This window comes from Euprymna scolopes, chromosome 6, assembly GCF_053919585.1.
Source record: "Euprymna scolopes isolate OS-2025 chromosome 6, ASM5391958v1, whole genome shotgun sequence".
In the NCBI taxonomy this organism is placed as follows: Eukaryota; Metazoa; Mollusca; class Cephalopoda; order Sepiida; family Sepiolidae; genus Euprymna; species Euprymna scolopes.
This window is the reverse complement of record NC_136487.1, coordinates 121,041,007-121,063,601: the sequence shown is the minus strand read 5'-3', so window position 1 is coordinate 121,063,601 and position 22,595 is coordinate 121,041,007. Positions and strand designations below refer to the sequence as shown.

The window sequence follows — 22,595 nt, the reverse complement described above, 5'->3', positions numbered from 1 at the left end:
GAAAAAAATCTCAAAAATAGCATGTAAAAGTCGGGCAAATTAAAGATAGATGCGACCTCCGTTCATAACTCGTATATATTATGATTTAGACAGTATATAAAAAGTTTTAAGAAAGCGTGACCCGACCGAGCGCCCGCCCCCCCACCCCCCACCTCCAAAAGCCTTTGGCAGACATACGCAAAAAATGCTCACACACACACTTTTGCTTTTCTATAATAGACTAGCAGGGGAGGGGGGACCGGGTGTTGGGGGGTGCGGCTTAGAACAAATAAACCCTGTTTAAAAAAAAAAAAAAAACGTTCGCGTTTAGAGGTGTAAAAGAACAAAAAAGTTTTAGTAGGAAGATAGGCTTGAACCCTTGACGCGAAGGTAGAAACGAAATAGAGAAAAACCCTGAAACTAACCATCTCAGCCACGAGGGGAGAGGAAGCGATAAGCGTCTTAAGTTAACGATTATGAAGTGAAATTGACAGATGCAAGTAAGTTAAGTCACGTGATGTTTGACCTTGAAACATGACGCGGCTGCAAGCCAGTTTTCACTTTTTTTATAATCGAAAAATCGGCAATATCAAAAAAAATCTCGTAAAAGTCGGACAAATTAAAAATGGATGTAAGTCCACCTTAACCCATAGCTGTGATGATACACCATCATATTTGAAATGATTAACCTTTTCAAGAATGCCACCATTGAAAACGATGGGTATTTTGTCTGAGTGAATCCAGCTGTGAGTATTTTTATCTTCCTTTTAAGGAAGTTATTGGTTTATTTATTTTTTTTTTAATTTTCTTATTTTGTTCTAGTTGGGGTCAGGGCATCCTACTGGATGCCAGACATTCACCTGCTATTTTAGACATTCCAACAGAAAGATCTTTTTAAGACTTTAACCATCCTTCTAAGTATAATTGTTTGTATCTCATTTGCATTTGATTCACCAGGTAGTTTCCGTTTCAACTCTGTTTGACCCAGCATTATTGAAGACACTTCTACTAGTGTTGCTTCTTTCTCTTTGATTCATATCACTGTCAAGTTTAATAGTTTCGTTTTCTAGGTATGTAGTTGTAGAAATTGCATATGAATAATTGGTGGTGTATGACTTATTCCCAAATGTTCGTTCTGGTATGTGTTCCCAAGACTTTCTGCTACATTCGATATTCAACTTTTTACAGATGGTCCAATGGAGACACTTCATTGTGTCGCATTGCATAGTAACTGTTCCCACATAACTTTACAACTGTATATAATGCCCGGATGTATGCATTTTAAAATTACAAATATTGGAATTTATACTAATTTTGCCATGGCACATAAATATGAAATGCATTCAATGCGTTGGTTTCAAGATCACTAAAGCAAACAAGTACCATAAATTTAAATGTGATTTTTTTTTTTTTAAGTGTGTATGTATTAATGCGTGTATATATATATATATATATATATACCAGGTAGAAAAATATTTAAAAATTAAGAATAATTGAATTTCAACAAGGGTCGTTGATAGTGCTCAATCAAAGAGAGCAAATTATTATTATTATTATTTATGTAAATACAGTCATATCTTGCTACGATGTGGAAACCAGTTCAATCATATTTGATTTCATCAGGCAAGAAAAATTAAAATACAAAAATTAAAAATGTTCAAGACCTTTTAAAATTTGGAGGAGAGAAGATATGCCATGACTGGCATGAAACAGGGCTAAAGTTCTTATGGGTTAAATTAATTACAAAAATCAAATTTTCGTCAAAGAAGTGGGGGGGGGGTTTAAAAGGATAGTTTTAGGGAAAAGTTAGAGAATGATAAGGAGAGAGGGGTAGTATAAAGATATCAAGGCAGGGGTTGGTGTGTGTGTGTATATATATATATATATATATATATATATATATATATATATATATTTACTAGGTTATTTCCCTTGTCTCTTAAAATAGACCGACCATTGTCGATTGTGTTAATAAATTACTTTCCTTGTCTTGTGCAAAACAATTCTCTTTGATAAATCAACAGGCACATCATTTTGGCAGGATAGATGCAAAAGGCCCCGTTTTCTTTCATTAGCCTTCATATGAACAGGGCGTATTTACAGAGCTGTCTTGACCAGTCGTTAAAAGGAAACCTCTTAAGTGCTGTTATACTTGACTGGACACATAAACACAATATCAGATAAGACTTCTTTTTTTTTTAATTTATTTTATTATGAAACTACAAACTAATTTTGTTTGCAAAACATTTCTGGCATTATAATTTTAATACGTATGAGTATATCATTAATCGCTGTTTTGTAAGTCTTTTTAGCAAGTTTTCATTTCATTGGATCTTTTGACTTTTGTCAACCAAAACTAACAAAGCAATTTTGCAAGAAAATCCCTTCAATGCAATCCTCTATAATCTCCATCTTCCTGTGAGTTATTTAATCTTTGGATTGGCCTTGTATGCCCCAAGCCCATCTATCGTAATAAAAAAAGAAAATTCTCTCTCTCTCTCTCTCTCTCTCTCTCTAAATCTCTCTCTCTCTCTCTCTCTCTCTCTCTCTCTCTCTCTAAATCTCTCAAACTACTAAAGATACGTTCACAATTGCCTAGGCTATGTCCAAGGGAGATAACTTAGAAAATTTTACAGCTAACAATAGTATACATTTTTTTTTCCTTGCTCTATGATTACTTTAACAAGAGTGCATATTTTGAATTTTTTGTTTAAGAAAAAAGTCGATTATTTGCAGTTATCAAAGATTAAATTAGGGTTAGTAAAAAAGCCCCATAAACAGATTTGCTTAATCATGTGATATTGGAGAGAATTGAAACCAAATTCAGTTGCTGCCAGAATTTTAACTAAGCTACATATTATGTAAGGTTTTGAGTAATATGGCTACCAACAGCTTCCCTGAGTAATAGGGATCCTTTCGCTTCCTTTATGAACCAGGACTGTGAAGTCAGTGACCTGTACACTGTACACTTCACAATTTGAACCCTTCATGGACTGGGTGTTCAAAATTACCTAGAATACCAATGTGGTCCACATGGACCTCATTCTTTTAAGTCGGATAAATACATAATGTATAAACTCACCATTGTCAAACTTTACATGTGTATTCTTCAAGCTCATTTGTGATTAAAACCGATACTGTTTTTTATATCAAGATCTTCAAAGCTATCATCACTTGTATCATTCCTATCATCATTTTTTTTTTTTTTTTTTTACATAGGCATCGCCACTTATCAAGGCCAAGAGGCCACTCAAGGATAAGGGTTAAAGAGTGTACAGTAGAAATTGGGCAATATAGTAATCATTAGTAATGAAAATTTGGTAAATTTGATAACTTACATAGAACGGCTCATCAAGAACTTATTTACGTTAGACTTGAACACAACCATATTGTAGTCAGCCGGAAAGCAGGAAAACGGAAGACAATTCCACAGGCGTGCAGTTCTAAGAAAGAAGCTTTGTTCATGGAATCTACGTTTAGGTTTAGGCACAGATAAAGAGTGAGGGGAATTATTGATAGTGTTTACAGCTAGACGAGTGTTTCTTGTGAAAGTTTGGCGAGGGGGGACCATAGATTGAAGCTCAGTTGAACACCTTCCATGAAAATAACGATACATCAGAGACAAACTCGCAACATCTCTTCTGTGAGATAGAGGTTGCAAGGAAGAGAAAAGGACATCTCCTACAAGGCTACGAAGTCTATTTTGAACTCTATCAAGGCAGGAAAAGTCCTTTCTAGCAGCTCCTGCCCAGATGTGGCAACAATATTCCATCCTTGGACGTACCTGGCTCTTGTATAGATAGAGAATAGCATCAGCAGTGAGATATTTACCGGATCGATAGAAAGATCCCACCATTTTTCCAGCGGCCTTGGCAACAGATTTGATGTACGTGTTCCATTTAAGATCAGGAGTAAAGGTCAAGCCCAGAAGCTTGTCAAAACATGAGGCCTCCTGAAGACGAGAGCCATTCATTTCAATTGATGCCAGCATCAGATATTTCACTGTTTACTTTTCCATTATTTTCTTAACCTGTATCATCACTATGGCTATGACAAGAGAATATTCTTTTCATTGTTTTGACTCTCGAGTATATATCCGACACAGATAATCAAGAACCACATCACTCTATCTAAAAACATAAGATATTAACTGATATATACTCAAGAGTCAAAATAATTAAAAGAATATTTTCTTGTCATAGCCCTAGTCATCACCCTGTGCAGCAGCACAATCACATTGACACTGGTTCTTGCCAGATCACCGAAGTTAAGCAACATTGAGCCTGGCCAGTACCAGATGGGTGACCATTTGGGAAGGTAAGGCGCTGTATGTACCTTGAGGTAAAATACCAGGTTGAGAAACTGGCGCGGTCTATCCTTCTTTCGAGGGTAGATGGGCCTCTCTTAAGCCGTGATAGGCAACCTATATAGTAATGGCGTCATGATAAAAAATACCCTTGATAGGCCTGGCGAAGCATCAAGTATTCAGCTACAGACAAAATTTTAATTACACTACAAACTTGTGTAGTGAGTTCAATCTCAACTGCGGCCGCATGTTACGTTACGTACTGCAGCCGAACAGACCAAACATGCGGCAATATGCATTCACATTGGACCCTCTGCATAATCACATCAGTGTTTACTCAAAGATGTACCCGTGATCTCTTTTTGCAGTGTGTCCTGCAGTCCTGAACATGCTACCTCAGAATTGTGTGAACATGTATCCCTGTCACATATTTTGGAGTTCTGTGCTGGTTAACAATGGTGATATTCCTAAGTTATTCCTTAATTCGTTTAGTAGTCTCTGTCTATTGCTAATGGTTTTATGACCATGGCGTAATAAAGGAAAAAAAATCTCTAATGTCCATTAAGTATTTTACCATAAAACATAGATGATAGTCGTATGTAAGAACTTTATCTTGTTTGAAAATAATATGTAATAAAAGATTAATATTATAAAAAGTCATAATCAAAGATTATTATTGCATTTACACTAAATCCATGCAAAAATAGTATTATTAAATTACGTCAATAAAAATAATATGAAAAAAATAAATAAAAACAATTATTTGATATGCAGATGTTGCAGAATGATCTAATCTTGAAAAAACATGCACTAAAACAAGATAGAAATTAAGTGAAGATATGGAAGCCTCACAGGGTTTCAAACGTCCTCAGAGTTATATTATTTGGTTGTAATTTCATTGAAATTGATTATCCCAAACTATTGATTTTTGGGATGTTCAAAATTACCTAGAATACCAATGCGATCCACATGGACCCCATTCTTTTGAATCAAGTAAATACATAATGTATAAAACTCATAATTGCCAAACTTTACACGTGTATTGTTCATATATTTTTGTGATGAAACCCTATATTGTTTTTGTATACATTTTAACATTTTTCTTATGTGTGTAAGACATGAATAATATTGAAAAACGCTTTTATTTTTTAATTACATTTTTTCTAAACTGATTTCCAACTAAATTCATGCAGAGAAAGCATTAATAAATTATTTCGATAATAAAATACAACAATTATTTGATATGTAGATTTTACAGAATGATCCAACCTTGAAAAACACAGTTTTAAGAATTGCACCAAAACAAAATAGAAATGAAGTAAAAGCACAAAAACCTGACAGGTATATTTTTAGTTGTAATTTCATTGAAATTGATTATCCCAAACCATTGATTCTTGTAAATACAATGAATATTTTCCTCTGTAAATAGTGAAATATATTTAAATACCACATGACTCACTAGGGTTTCTAGAGGCCCCATCAGAAGGGTTAGATAATTCGACCTAAAACAATCTTCCACTAGTAATAATTTATACATCTACTAGCTGTACCTGGCCATGCGTTGCTGTGGCTCAGTTTGTTAAAATGGAACACATGTGAAAGTAGAGAAAAGTTTGATTCTTTTTTTCAAGAGAATGTACAAATTATTTATTTTTTTTAACAGATGTTAAGAAAATAAACAGAAAAATACTTCCATCATTAATTATGCAAAAAAATAAATAAAATGTTGATTTAGTGTTTCAATATGCTTATAAATTACGATAAAACTTGCTGAGTATGCACTGTTTTACGGTTGTTGGAAAAATGGAATGGAAACTTAAATTTCGCTTCAGTTTAATCTTTCTTAATTTTTTAATTGTGCCCCCCCCCAAACGAATATAATCAAAAGTAACATTCAACAATTGTACTTTATGTATATAAAACACAAAATGGGTGTTTGTATTACTGTACACATAGATTCGAAAAAGTTGTCAAAAAACAAATATATAACAAATAAATGTTATCAAAGGCAAGATAAGTTACTTTTCTGCCAAACTAGATATATTTTTTGTGTTTTTATTCAATGTAACATATTTATTCAGCTCGAAAAACATACAGTGTTTATCGATGTATTCGAAAATTCAAGATGGCGTCTCACACCCTCTTTAACACCGTAAGTATGGAAAAAGGTGTTATAAATAAAAAACTATACAAAATACTATTAAAAACCTGCCGAATATATGTCAACCTATGTCATGGTAACATATATTGAGCGAGTTTTTAACAGTATTTTATCCGGTTTTTTATTTATAACATCTTTTCCCACACTTACCGTGTTAAAGAGAGAATCAGACGCCATCTTGAATGTTCCAATACATCGGTAAACACTGTATGGTTTTCGAGCTGAATAAACATGTTACATTGAATAAAAACACGAAAAATATATCCAGTTTGGTAGAAAAGTAACTTATCTTGCCTTTGATAACATTTATTTGTTATATATTTCTTTTTGGACAACTTTTTCGAATCTATGTGTACAGTAATACAAACCCCACAAAATATTTATTAAAAAAAATTTTTTTTTTAAAAAGTTAATAGCGAAAGGGAAATAATTCCATTTTTAAACGAAAAAGTCAGTTTACCTAACTTACTGTATTAATGCTATTTTTTTTTTAGCAAGAAAAAAAAAGGTAAATATCCAGATACGCTACTACAGAACACCGACCACTCTAATTTGTTTTTTTATAGGTAATTGAGATCGCTGACAACGAATCTGATAGTTAAACTTGGGGCAAATTTACAGTTTGTATGGTATTTACCCCTGAACCCACGAACTTCTTTCCACCATTTTGCAGCATCCGTTTATGCTACGCGCATGCACACTGTAGCATAAACGACGGCTTCACCAAGCAAGCTATGTTGGGGGGAGGGGATTTTTTTTTCCAGAACATAGAATTTTCTAATTTTCAAAAATACATTATAGCGGTTTTTGGGTGGAAAATTTAAAATTAGCTGAAAAAGAAATAAAATAAGAAAAGGAAAGCACACCAAGTTGGAGATGGGGGGGGGGGGTAATTTATCTGTTATTTTTTTTTTTTTTTACATGGAACATCGAATTTTCAAATTTTCCATAACGCACCGACATTTACCAATTAGAACACCATTTAACATTTTCCGAAGATTTTACTTTGTACATTGGGGGCGCGATCGGGGGGGGGGTGCGGATGTGATGTTGGCGCGCGCCCCAACATCACCCCCCCCCCAAACAAATTAGAGTGGTCGGTGTTCTGTAGTAGTGTATCTGGATATTTACCAAAAAAAAATATTTAGGTTTGGCTATAAATTCCTAAACTCATTTCACCCTAAATAATTTAGGTGACTGAAATAGGAATCTAATTGAATCTTTAATTTCCTGAATAGTATCCGATAATTCATTTTTCTTCGAGTTATATCGAATACATTAATACGGACTTTAGGGGTTTTTTCGTAATGTTACTGTAAAAATTATTTTTTATTGTTACAAATTACGATGCTTTAAAAAAAGCAAAAGTAAATTCTTGCGTTTTTTATTTACTACTGAAAACCATAACTTTAGTAAAGGTATTTTTTGTTTAAACAAAATAAAACATTTTCACCAAGAGTTAAGTAAAAATAATTAGTTCATTATATTCTGCGATCATTATTTGAAAAATACTGCAATTTTCATTAAAATTCGTTAATTTCCTGATTTTTGGTGAATTTTTAAGTAAAGGGAGAAATCAAAATGTGTATACACTTTGAGCGTCGGCATTCATTTTGCGACCACGTGTGGTTAATTTAAATTAAAGTTCAATCACATGGTTACATTATCAATAAACCCATTGAAAATTTACCGATATTGTAAACACATTCTGTTTACATTAAGCCTGTGGTGTTTTTTTAGTGATGCAATGTTGTCAACTGAGATTTAAAAAAAACCCGCGAGATCAGGAGAAAGAAATGTCCAGAAAATCGCTAGCCAGTTTGGCAGAAAAGTAACTTATCTTGCCTTTGATAACATTTATTTGTTATATATTTGTTTTTTGACAACTTTTTCGAATCTATGTGTACAGTAATACAAACCCGTGTACAGTAATACAAACCCCTTCGGGGAGATTGGAATGCCCCCTCCCCACCTAAAATGTACTTGGAAAAATCGATTTTATAGTGAGATTTAAGAATGGTTAGTCGAAAAAAAGGTGAAAAACAAAACAAATAATCAATAAATAATTGTTACCAAAGGCAATAAATGCTACTTTTTTTTTACTTACATGAATGAGTTTATTTTATGTTTTAAAGTATTTTCAAGCAATCTAATGCAGGTGTCTGGGTGCCAAATACCTCCAGATTTTCTAGAATTTCCCGCTAGATTGTAAACGAAATCTCCAGATCTAGCAGGAAAACCGCTAAATTGTAACACTGGTCACGTGACAGGAAGCGGGAATAAATAATTGTCCCTAAATAAAAAAAAATAGCCTCTCGGTACAAAGAAATCCAGCTATTTATCATAGCAAAATTAAGTATAATGTTATAATTAAAAAGAAATATATAAAAACACACATGGATATAGTAAACATATTATACCAAAACGTGGAAGCCATCCGTCCAGTGGTTTTTTAGACAATTAACTCTGAACGAACCAACATTTACATTTTTATATATATATAGATATAATAAAGTTATGGTTAACTTAAAGCTGCCATTTTGCATATTGTATACTCAGTGATAACACTCATTTGTCCAAAGAAAGAATAAAGGACACCAATGAAGAAACTAGCTGGATTTATATACACATTTATTCACAAATAAACATGATATACTCAAAGAGAGCAATCGACTTTGGTACCAAATAAAGAATGCATCACTGTCCAAATTCAGTAAATATAAACATGTCAGGATCAAAGATAGAGAATATATATAAACAATATATAAATACATGTTGCTTACTTTTTGTTGCGTTTTTTTTTTGGGGGGGGGAGTCCATGCGACTGCTACTAGAGAAGTCGCCTAACACACAGCATCAGAGTTTGTACAGACAGCCTAGCAGACTGTGTCCAACAGCTTTGAAGGACAAGCCAAAAAAAGGATAACACCTTTTTTCGTTTTTGCACATGCATTGAACATGTCCTCGTAACTTTCAAACTCTCCCTAATATTGGTTAAGATATATCCAAGGGAGATAACTCAGAAAATTTTACCTCTACAATAGTATACATTTTTTTTTTCTTACTCTATAATGATTACTTTAACAACTGTTCATAAGTCGATGTTTGTTATTGCAGGTTGCCATGCCAGCAGACGACTTTTCTTACGGAACCTTAGTACAGATGGACCATCTCAACATGGGTGAGTTTGAATAAACAAATAGTTTGAGAAAGTAGAAGTATTTCTTATGTTATCATCTTCAGCCAATTAAAGCCAAAATGTTTGAAAACAAGTACAGATATTATGTGACAAAAACGGGTTACATGACTGAGGTTATGATAAGGGAAGATAATGAAGTGAAAAGAATTTATTTTTTAACCAAAAGAAATGAATACCTTTGATTGAGAAAAGAAAATTCACTAAAATTCAGAGAATTTTCAGATCTTAATGAAAACTTTAGTGTTTGTTAGTAAACCAGCATATTTACATTGCTTAGTGGCATGAGCAGCATAATAAAAGTGCTTAAAACTTCTCTCTCTGGCGACCGGAAAAAAATTTTGGACGAATTATTAAATATAATAATACTACTATTACTAATAATAATAAGATTTTTTTTGTATCTGCATTAGAAGTGAAAGAAATTCTTTATTTTCATTATTATTATTATTATTATTAGTTAATTTTAAGATTAAGCTCCTTAGCTCATAAATTTAATATGTCATTAAAGCTGACTGGACACAAGTATGGTCACTTTTAGGTACTCCTGCAGTATTTTACCCACCGATTTCACGATCTTAGCCGAGCGTTGATCGACATCCGTCGGAAAACGCCGGAACATGGCGAGCGGTACGATACTCTATCAGCCAATCAGGGCGCTTCAAACGAACGCGCAGCAGACGAATAATTTTCATTGAAATTACACACATAGCGTTTCATTTCAGTTATTTTATTGTTCAAAGTAAAAATACACAGCCTTTCATTTCAGCTATTTAATTTAGCGATAAAAAAAAAAAACGGGAGCTGTTGGAAACATATTTATGCGAATTTATGTGGAGACAAAAATTTGGACACAACCCTTTTGTCTCCATAATAAATCAAATCGCGGAAGGCTACCCGGTTGGGAAGGAGCTTCTTTCCACATCCTCTGAAAACCCTTTGCTCCCTACTTTGCCTCTACAGTCAGTAGAAAATCTTCCAGTCGGAACTAAAGATAAACAGTAATTGTTGTCCCCCCCCCCTACAAACATTACTGGGAAAAAAAAAAAAAAAAACATTGTTGTTACTGTTTAATAACGTTTTGTAAAAAACAAACAAAAAAAAAAAATTGAAGTGTTTATTACTGTTGCTTCCCCCCCCCCAAAAAAAAAGCTATCGGAAAACAAAATGAACCAAAAAAAAAAAATATTCAACAAAATAAATTTATTTTACTTTAAAAAAACTTACGGTAAGTGTTTGTGATTTATTTTATCCAAATTTTTTGTATTAATTTTATCCATTTTTGTTGTGTGTGTGTAATATCTTTTCCTTGTAATGTTGTTGCTATTCACATACTTTTAGCGTTCTTGCACCGTAGCTCCGAATTCTCGGCTTTCGTCGGCGTTAACGCCGAAAGCGTTCGTCAACGCTCGGCTAAGATCGTGAAATCGGTGGGTAAAATACTGCAGGAGTACCCACTTTTATTATAGAGGCGAATGTTATTATTTTATTTTAATAAAATGTACATATATAAATACACATTGCTCTTTATTATAGTGTAAACATCTCAAATAAATATGTTAATCATAAATCAATTCATTTGTTTACTAAAGTATACCCTCCAGGCAAGAGTAAATATCTGCACCCAAAACTACAAAATTGTTGAGTAGAATTTTAATTTAAAATATAAATTTGTTTTATCATGTACTAGCAGGGGTGGCCGGTGTTGCCCGGGTGTGTGTAGGGGGAAGGAAATACTACAGTGGTAGTAGCGGAGGAGGGGGGTTGGTGATCAAAACAATAGTAGGCAGTTTGTTTGGAGAGAGGTGTTTGAAAAAAATTAAAAAATGGTAGTAGGCAGGCAGGCAGGCAGGCAGACTCGAACCCGTAAGATAAAGGAGGAAAAGAAGGTTTAAAAAAGAAGAAAAAAAAAATAAATAAAAGTCTTGCCCAATGTCTCCATCGCGCGACCGGTAGCCCTGAGCATTGAAATTAAGCATAGTCAATCCAACCAAGATGATGACTTTGCGAAAATGTTGACGCAAAAACTGACCCCTCCTTGTAGAAAACTGCCCAGTTGAGGGTGAAAGAATTAATGTTTTTTTGCAAATTTTTCAATTTGTCATCTGAGACGTTAAGAATCCGTCGCATCTCGTCAGGATTTGTTGCAGCTGTCAAAAGTTTTTGGCAGGCACATTTATTTGAGATTCATATTATAGATGTGTGATCGGCAATCTCTAACAATAGCGTTCCCAAAATTAAGACAATGGAAATGGATACAATCGATGTAAATATGTTGGAGAAGTCACAAATTAATTAAACGCTATGATAAAACTTGTAGAAGACATTCTATCCAAGAATTAAAGATATATTAAAGAAAATTTATGTAAAAATTAAATTTAAAAAAAAAATTATTTTTTGTCGTAAAACAAGAAGTGTTTAAACTAAATTATTTTTTGAAATAAAATATTTCTATATGGTTTCATATTTCGTTTCATGCTTATTGACTTCTGTTCTATATTTACATCAACTGCATCCATTTCTGCCGCCTTAATTTTGGGAATGCAATTGTTAGAGATTGCTGTGCGATCCTCCATAGGCATGAACAAATTTTAAGTCTTAAATTCAGAAGAGTTCTGTATAAGGGGAGATAAGTCAGTTTGTCATTTCTCATCTATAATATAAATTTCCCCTGTCTGTTTAAATGTATGTTTGTATGTCTGCCTAATACTTTCAACAGAGGCAACGGATTTTCACGAGATCCATATCGTTTTGTAGCTCAACCCTTCGGACGACAAATATCGAAAAATTGGCCGAAAGCATTAATTCCTTCACCCTCAACTGGGCACTTTTCTACAAGGAGGGGTTGCTTTGAGTCATACATTCTTTTCAATTGATTAGCGTTAATTTAAACCTTTGTCACTTCCAGTTTGGCAATGAACGCAACAGCAAAGATGTCGCATTTTTTTTTTTTTTTTTTTTTTCACATTTTTTTCCTCCTTGTTCGAGCCTGCCTGCCTACTAGCATTTTTTTTTTTTTTTTTCTCAACACACACCTCCAAACACCCGGACAATGCCAGACACCCAGGCTAGTTAAAAATGTAAATGTGTTTGTGCCAATATAAAATCCAAAAGATACAGTAAATTTTATTTTTTATGTAAAAATTAAATTACTTCTCCAACATATTTACCTCGATTTATGTTTTTAATTAAAATTCTACTTGATAATTTTTTGTAATTTTTGGTGTAGATATTTATTTTTGCCTTATATGGTTTTCTGTTGATTTATTTTCTACTGTCCTATTTCGCCTATGCATATCTACCTGCAAACACCAAAAAAATATTCAAGAGCTTCTGACACTAAGGAGGACATCAGATCAAAGGTGCTGAGTTTAGCTCTTAGATCAACCAGAAAATGGTGATCAGTTTGATGTGTAACAGAGGGCTGGGAGGGCCTTACTAACATGCATCACTAGCATTTTTTTTTTTTTTTTTTTTCATTCTTTTTGAGTGTTTGTAGATCTTCATATTTTCTATCATCACTATATATTTAGAGTATATATGTTTATATGTAGTATATTTGTTATTTATAATATATATATATATATATATATATATATATATATATATATATAGTGGAAATGGTAGTTAATAAAAACTGAAGAAAGTGCTCAATACTGTTGTAGAGCAAATATGTGTTTTATTTTTTATCACCGTATCTTTCTGTTAAGTTACATTATTGTTTCAGCTACTCGGCCAAGACGCATAAAAACTTTAACATTAAGACTCGAATTTTAAAGTAACCCCTCCTCCTCCTCCTCCTCCCACCCCCACATATTCCCCTCCCCTCCATGTATCCCTATGCTCTCAGCCACACCAGAAATGAACTTCCCAGACCCTCCCCCACAAGTTCCTTAAACCCCAAAACTAAAACATTATCGACATACCAAGCGCCCCCTCCCACCTTCCCCTTTGTTCCCTTCCTCTCTTTCTTCCACCCTCCTCGCACCCCCCCTGACCTCTTTCACTCTTTCATCCCAAAATAGCGAACATTTCTGTAAAAGTCTGAGGAAGCTACAGACGGCCAAAAAAACATCCGAGTAGCTGAAACAATAATGTAACTTAACAGAAAGATACGGTAATAAAAAATAAAACGTGTATATATATATGTATATATATATGTAATATATGGCATAATCACATTGGCACACCGGTTCTTGTCAGATCACCAAAGTTAAGCCACATTGAGCCTGGTTAGTACCAGATGGGTGACCATTTGGGAATTCTATGTGCTCTCTCCACTTATCTCGGCATTTGTTTCCAGTCATCCTGTACATACACTTCACTTGCCACTGGTATTTAACAATGTCGACTCAGGAGAGGGGTGGATTGAGACTGTGAACCTCCTGCCACAAAAATTTCACGCGCAAGTACCCCTTCGTGGGTATCCATAGTCTGTCAAAGACTGAAAGAGCCTGTGCCTGTGTTATATACTATATTTATATATTTCTAGTATATATATTCATTTCAAAATAAAATTACATCAAAACCATTGGGGATCTTTTTAAGTAGGTTTAAAGCTATGGAGTGAATGTGATGTTATTGGTGGAAAACATGTAGCTAAGAATAAACAAAAGGTTTTGTCAAAAAAGAACGACACTCAACTCCCCCCATCTCCCAAAATCAAATGGGACATACTGCTTAAGTGAAATAAAGATTTTGTAATTTTTTATTTGATTAAATAAATTGGCTTTTAGATCCATCGTTTAACTGTGATGCTATGATACACATACATATAAATTTGCTTTATATATAAAGATTTATAAAACTTTATTTATATATATATATATATATATATATATATATTAAAATGTTTTCTTTTTTAGGTCTCCTCCTCCAGGTGGAGATGGCACTGAAGGCACAGCTCCACCGCCCGAAATGAATACTGATGACGCAGATGAAGAACTCCGTGAAAGAATATTGCGTTCATCACTTCACTTTGTCTCCGAACATGGTTGGACTCAAAAGGCTTTGTCATCAGGTAATAATAAAAAGAATTTTTAAAAAAATGCAATGATAGTTCAAGAGTACAGAAAATATAAAGTCAATTAATATTCCTGCCATAACAAATATAACGTCTTTAAATACCATAGACAACCTGTTCATATATTTGTCGACAAACTAGAAAGAGGGTCACCGTAATGGTTTATGACAAATTAAGGCACAAAAAATGTACAATAACTGCTCCTGCTGATTCTGTTCATATGTTATTTAGACACAACAAATTTCAAAATGACAAATTAAAGCACAACAAATTGTTCCTGCTGTTTTTTTGTTTTGATTTTTAGTTGTTTTTTTGTTTTGTTTTTTGTTGTTGTTTTTATCACTAAAAATTTTTGTTGAAAAAGAACTTTTTTTTTTTTTTTTTTTCCAGATTTTGGAGAACTAAAAAAAATGATATGAGTCAAACAATGTTAAAAGAAAAATATTTGTCCATTGTTTTTTTTTTTTGTTTTAACTAATAAATGTTTGCAAAAAAAAAAAATGAGAATGAAAAGTAAATATATCAACGAATTATTTGATTTCCCCTAAATCTCAGCAGAAGAAAAAAAGTTTTATTTTTTACAAAAATTTGTAGCAAAAAAAAAACAAAAAAAAAAAAAGATCAGTTGGTCTAAATTAAAATCGGTTGCTTATTGTAATCTGGCCGTTACTCTTTACTTTAGTAATTCACAAAAATAAAACTAGAAATAAATAAATGGGTTTGTATTACTGTACACATAGATTCGAAAAAGTTGTCAAAAAACAAATATATAACAAATAAATATTATCAAAGGCAAGATAAGTTACTTTTCTACCAAACAGGATACATTTTTTGTGTTTGTATTCAATGTAACATGTTTATTCAGCTCGAAAAACATGCAGTGTTTACCGATGTATTGGAAAATTCAAAATGGCGCCCGACACTCTCTTTAACATGGTAAGTTTGGGAAAAGGTGTTATAAATAATAAACTAGACAAAATACTATTAAAAAAACACCGAATATATGTCAAGTTATGTCATGGTAACATATATTGAGCGAATTTCTAACAGTATTTTGTCTAGTTTATTATTTATAACATCTTTTCCTGAACTTACCGTGTTAAAGAGAGAGTCGGGCGCCATCTTGAATTTTCCAATACATCGGTAAACACTGTATGCTTTTCGAGCTGAATAAACATGTTACATTGAATAAAAACACGAAAATTATATCCAGTTAGGTAGAAAAGTAACTTATCTTGCCTTTGATAACATTTATTTGTTATATATTTGTTTTTTGACAACTTTTTCGAGTCTGTGTACAGTAATACAAACCCAAATAAATAAATAAATCCAGGTCGGCATTTTTTTTTTCTTTTTTAACAAAAACATTTATTACCATTACTTTCAGCACCACTTAAAAAAAAGTCCCTTGCTACCACATGTCCATCTGGCCAGGTTCGCGTTTCTCCTTCCTCTGACCACATGCCCATTCTCATCCTCAACTTTACACATCCATTTTCTTTGATGTCAACTTTCTACCTAAGCACATGATGCATTTTTTCCCCTTTTTTTTTCTTGCGCACACTTCCTAATTTGCATATGCCTTTTTTTTTTTTTTGGCTGCTGCTGCTGCTAATCTCTTCACAGCTAGCTATCTTTCGCTGCTGCTGATACTTTTTTACACGCTCATATGCATGACGTTCCAATATTATTGTTCTTGACATAAGAATCTCAAGTTGGTTGAATGATGTGCTTAAATATCACACAAATAGAGAATCGGAGCAGATGGTGTGCCTTAATTTGTTCGTCACTTTAACCAACATGAAGTGTGAATAAAGAATCTTAATTCCACTATGCATTTCTGCCGTGTCTTCATATGTTTTTATTTCTTCTGCATATTTATAAGCTGCTGAATCACTGGGTATGCCAAGTGTCGCCCACGGGATGTTCCCAAAAGGAGGAGCCGAGCTGATTAATTTTTTTTACAAAGACTGCAATGCTCGCTTATCGGAGCAACTTGCACAGAAAATCGAGGAGAATCTCTTGTTGGAAGACAGGTAAGAACAGAAGGCAGATACATATTTTTTTTTTTTTTTTTTTAAATAAAAGAAAGAAAATATATGTATATACTTTCGACTATAAAAATCTGGAAATTTCTAAATCGCATCTCTTCTAGTGACACTCTCCCCTCCTTTCCCATAAAATTGAGAGATTTAATGCAATGAATGAAGGTGTATACGTTTTATATTTACTTATCACTTTGCCAGATTCAATAAAACTATCTTATTAAGGATTGGTTGGAAACAGATCTTAGAGGGGGAGGGCATTCATTTCGCTCTTAGCTATTATCAAAGTTTTCTTTTAGTTATTACAGCATTATTCGTGATTTGTCTCACACCATAGAAAAACTGTTCTGAAACTTTGGGGGGGGGGGGGTTTTGTCAACCTTTAAATCCGTGACATCATGCATCATGCTGACTGACGTCTTTTTGTTTTTCCATCTACTTTTGACCTATCGTCTATTTGATCTCACTTTATCTTTAAACGGCATCTCTTCCTGTTCATCTTTCATGGGAACTAGTTTTTTTTCCTAAACTTTAAGTCACTTCAACTTGCACTTAATTTAATCCTTGTCAAGATTAATGTATGGGATCACTGTCCGATATAAGGCCATCCATTATGTAACATGAATAAACAGTTGCTGGTTTGAATCCTCTGAAGAAATTTTCGTTCTTGTCCAGAATACCTTTAATATTAAGAAACGAAAACTTTTTAAATCTGTATGATGTACATAACTGCAATGGAACGAAAATGTCATATTCTAAAAATCATGTGAATTGATCATTTAGTATTATTTTTAACTAAGAAAATCAAATTTTATGAGTAAGCAAAAAGGTATTCTCTTGCATCGCCATCTTGAAGAAGTAAGAACAGATAACTCCACAATAATTCAAACTTGGGAGATCAATCTTGTTATGTCTATGATTTCCCACTAATCGCTTAAAAATAATTTGCTTTATAAAAATAAATATCAATTTACGTTATTTTTGGAATATGATCTTTTTGTTCCATCACTCATATGTATATTGAAAGTTTTTCTGTATTTTTGCTTTTTTTAAAATGGGGGAATTCTGAACAAGCACTGAAATTTTTAGTTGACAATGATTGAGAAACCCGTGTGTGTGTGTGTACAAAAAAAATGATGGAGGATGATTCTAAAATGGAACTAAACATTGCTCTCGACTGAGCAATCAATGCAAAATAAACTATATATAAAACTGTGGAATCCTTCTTTGTTAAGTTTTGAGACATTGTGTTGAACAAAGATGGCGGCATAGTTCAGATCAGTAACCAAGATGGCGGCCAAGAATCAAATGCGGTCCGTGGCGTAGTTAACGGCGAACTGATTGAATTCAAAATTCGACAATTTTTATAATTTTGAAACGTTTTCATTGGTTGTTTAGCACAGCCGGTGTTTATAAAAATGATTGGCGAATCCATTCGTCTCATACCCCCGTTAGGAGTCAAAAACATGTTACATTCTTCCTCTATTTTTGCTTTCATTTATAATTTAATTTTTTGTGGAGAGAGGAGTAGTGGTGACTGCCATAAATAAAAATGACCGTCCCCCTCCCCACCGCCTCTAAAAACTTTCCTTCTGCGGATGAGACTTTCCAATGGCGAATTTCCCCACAGAAAAAAAAAACAACCTAAAATGAGACTGGCCGGGTTGAAAAAAAATGGGCACGACAGTTGGCTGGAAATTTAAAAGTCGTAAAGAGAGTTAATATTTGATATTAAATTTTAAAAAAACATTTAAAACTACTTAAAAAAAAAAAAACAATGATGCAAGTAGGTTGCAAAGTAATTTTTATTGGCTCTGGTAACATTTATTTGTTGTATATTTGATTTTTATTATCACTTTTTCGAATCACTGTGGATTGTAAAATAGACCCAAAATTTTATTTTGAAAACTTGAATTTTGTCTGGAGAAGACCTTCAAAAACTTTGAAAAGTCTTTGAAAATGGACATTAAAAATATGTACGGATGCTGTTCAAGCTGACAATATGATCGTCTTCAAGTCTAATGTGAACAAATTCTTGTTGAGCCATTCCCCTAAGTAATCAAATTATACCACATTTCCACTACTAACGATTACTACACTATTGTCCCAGTGACTACCGTACACTCCTTAACCCTTATTCTGAAGTGGTTTCCGAGCCTTGATAAGAGGTGACTCCTTTGTAAAAAAAAAAAAATAAATAAATAAATAAAATAAAAACAATGCAAAGGGAGATAACTAAATCATTTTAACTTGCATGATAATAAAATATAAAGAAAATTTCTTTTTTTCATCATCTGCTTAATCGCCTGATTAGCGTTTGGGAATTTCTCATATTTTTATCTCAATTAATATCTCTCCTGTAGAACATTCACATAAGATAAAATATCAAAGTGGGTTGTGTTCCCTCTCCCATTATATTTTCAAGAAATAAAGTTTGAATTTTTGGTTCTTATCCAGAATTACCCCTATATTCATCATTTTTTTTTTTTTTTTTTTTTGTTAATCTGTATAATTTACATAGCTGTGACAGAACAAAAATCACACAAATAGATCAAGTAGCTTTTATTTTTAACTAGCGGGGGTACCCGGCGTTGCCCGAGTGTTTGTTTCCGGGACGGGGGGGGGGAGTTTTAAAAAATGTTATGGTAGGTAAGTAGGAAGGATCAAACCCGGAGTCATGAGTAAAAGTAGGAAAATAAAGTGTGAAAAAAAACAAAAAAAAAACATCTGCAACGTTAACAGTTCGGCCACCAAAAAAAGTCCATTCCAGTTGTTTAGGAAAAAAAAAAAATTTAGGAAAAAAAAAAAAAAAAAAAAAAAATGACTACGGTAGGTCGGCGCGAACGTGAAAATATAATGTGAATTGTCCAGCACGCTAACCACTACGCCACAGAGCACTGCAGCTTAGTTTAGTGATTTTAAATAACTTCACATGAAAGAACTACGAAGCCAAACCGGTGTTCTCTTCTCAACTGTTCCTTGTGAACGATCCCCAAACGGTGTTAAGTGGTGGCAGGGGGAGGAGGAATTTTTGGCCGTGACTTCTCAGCAGAAAAAGTATAGAAATCTAAGATTATCGAGGAATTTGAGAAATAATAAGCCTATAACACATCTCAGATATTGTTCTGCCGTTTGTGCATATTATATTTGCATGAAATATCTTGATTTTTAATCCTATTAATGTCAAAATCCGACGGGAAAAAATGAGTTCATTTTATTTATATAGAGAAGATTAAGAAAATCAAATTTGATGAATAAGTGAGGATCATCTCATTTTGCCATCTTGAAGAAACAAAGTGAGCTAACTTGGCAATAATTCAGCCTTGCGAGATAAGCCTTGTAATGCTTATGATTTTCCATTAATCACTTTAAATCATCTAAAAATGATTTCCTTTATAAAACTGAAACTACGGAGTGGAATTATAAAAATGTCCCTCCAAAGAAAACAGTGCTACAGCTTTATTTTAAAGCTTTTATTGAAAAAAAAATCAATTTAATTCAGGTAATTTGATTATGTAGTAGAACTGACATCTATTCACTGTAACTGCCTTCAGCCTTAATCACTGCCTTGATATGGGTCCAGAACTGGGAGCATGCCTTTTTCGCAAGTGCTGGCAGAAGCTGAGCGAATACTCGGCAGATGGCGGTGATTAGGTTGGCTTTGGTGTTGTGGGAGGTCATGTCGATGATCAAACGAAGTAGTTCAGGTCAGCGGAGGAGGAGCGCATTGAGAGAAAGTTACAAAGTCGTAGCACTCCTTCTGAAGCCAAGCCTGGATCTCTTTGGACTTGTGGCCAGCGCAGAGTCCTGCTGCCACACCCAGGGTCTGCCAGCGGCCACCTGATTGCACCAGGGGATTACCACACTCTTCAACACATCCAGGTACACTTTGGTGTTGACTTTCAAGCCGACTTCGAAGATGTGAGGTGGCATGATGTGGCCCTCACTTGAAACCACACCAAAGACCATAATCATCCATCACTGTGGGCATGTCCCTGTTATCTGGATTAGCATTTTGAGGGTGCTGGCAATGGTCCTGCTATCATAACTTGGATTGGTAGAGAGCGTAAGTTGTACAGCGGCACATCTCCATTCGTTGAACATTGTGTCACTTTCAGACATAATAGAAGGTTCCTATTGCTCTTGGGATTTGTACGCAACAGGCCAGTTAGTAGATGGTCTGCAACAAAAAAGGAAACTGATTTTCATCCAACAGAAATGGAATAATGTTGTCTTTTCTAGGAGGACAATTTTATTGTTCCACCCTGTACTTTATCAGTTTACGTGACTTTTGGAATATGATCTTTTCTTTCCATTGTAGCAGTTAACAAACTATTTACTATAAGCAGATCAATGCCCGGTGCCAAAGTGATTCGACCACACTGACCAATCTGCGATCGCCAGAGAGATGCCAGCAAGCGATCTATACAGACCTCTCTCCCTCACCCCTCCCACTGCTACTTGTTGATGACTGCAGTCTGATGGCAGACGACACCTTCAAACAGACATTTACACTTTCTTTTTTTCTCTTCAGTCTGAGATACAATCTCGCCTTTTCTAAATAAACCTTTTATTATTGTTTTGTTAAAAGCAATGTCGTTTGGCCTTGTGTTTATTTAAGTAATTATTGGGAGAGAAATGCACAACATTTCCCTCCTATACCATCATGGGTACATACATCATAAAGATTTTTTCTGTATTTTTGTTTTTTAATATGGGGGAAGTAATTGTGGATAACAAAAAAAATTTTATTTATATATTTGTTTTTTTTTTTTTTGTTTTTGTTTTTTTAGCTCTAGACCCTCAACTCGAACATTCATACAAGAAGCTGTCCAGTCACGTCTTCTGATGTTAGTTCCCTATCTTGAAAAATGGCCTCAGGTCAGTCATAAGCAGTTTTGTTATACAATAAACAGAGGAGAATATTCTAATATTTCAGTGACACAAATGCCACTTTTTTTTTTTTTTTTTTTTTTTTTCCATCAATTCATCACTGGTTAACTCCTCTTTAAAATAACTCTTCAGAAATAATTAAAAATAAGCCTTGTACATCTTTTGTAATACCTCCAAATTTCTATTAATCGCTTAAAAATGATTTTATTTATAAGAATAAAACTTCCTGATTAATTTACATGATTTTTAGTGTACACTATTTTCTTTTCGTCATAGGTAGGTACATCATAAAGATTTTTCTTTATTTTTGTTTTTTCAGGAGTGGGGAAGGGTATAGCAAGCACTATTGAGAAATATAGAAATTAAAAAATAAGAATAAAAATAATGGTATCATGTATTTGGGCTTGGAAAGAAGTCCTTATTAATTCTTAAGAAATGCTTGGTGTCACTTTTATTACTCAATAAATGAATCCCCTTTTAAAGTCTTTCTTTTGAATTTTCTCTGCTAGAATTAGTTCAATGATATTTTTTTTGTTTGTTGCAGGCAATGGCCATCCAGGCACAACCAGCAAATTGTTGTCAGGCTTTAAACAACCTTGGTCAACTTGTAGATGACATCTGGTATTATGCAGGAGACAAATCTACAGATGTAAGTTAACATCTTTAATGTTACAACAATTGGCTATTGTTTGGTATTTTCAAGAGGAATAAAAATTATGCTAAACAGTGATTAATTTGAAGGATTTTAAATTCTTGAAAAAAAAAATTTTTTTCTACTCCTCTTCCTATGGGAACAAAGTTGGACCCAACACCGATTGATTTTTTTTTTTTTAATTGATTTTTTTTTTATGAAAATCAAGCTCCCTAATATTGAGACAAGAAGTAAAATTGCTTCAGTTGAGAATAATTTCTCCTCGTTCTGACAGAAAACAAAACAGGTACTACACTTTCATCCCAAGTTTGACAGAGGACAGACTGCCTTTTTTAAATTG

At 33.6% G+C, this 22,595-nt stretch overlaps 1 protein-coding gene across 1 annotated transcript in view; it reads left to right on the top strand.

Moving 5' to 3' along the window:
- Positions 1-22,595, top strand: part of LOC145277922 (ubiquinone biosynthesis protein COQ9, mitochondrial-like) — an 88,542-nt gene that overhangs the window by 40,046 nt on the left and 25,901 nt on the right. Inside the window, exons 2-6 of the mRNA XM_080129990.1 lie at positions 9,564-9,627; positions 14,508-14,662; positions 16,551-16,701; positions 21,504-21,591; positions 22,148-22,252. Of these exons, the coding sequence (XP_079986116.1) occupies positions 9,564-9,627; positions 14,508-14,662; positions 16,551-16,701; positions 21,504-21,591; positions 22,148-22,252 (563 nt within the window). The remainder of the gene's footprint in view (positions 1-9,563; positions 9,628-14,507; positions 14,663-16,550; positions 16,702-21,503; positions 21,592-22,147; positions 22,253-22,595) is intronic.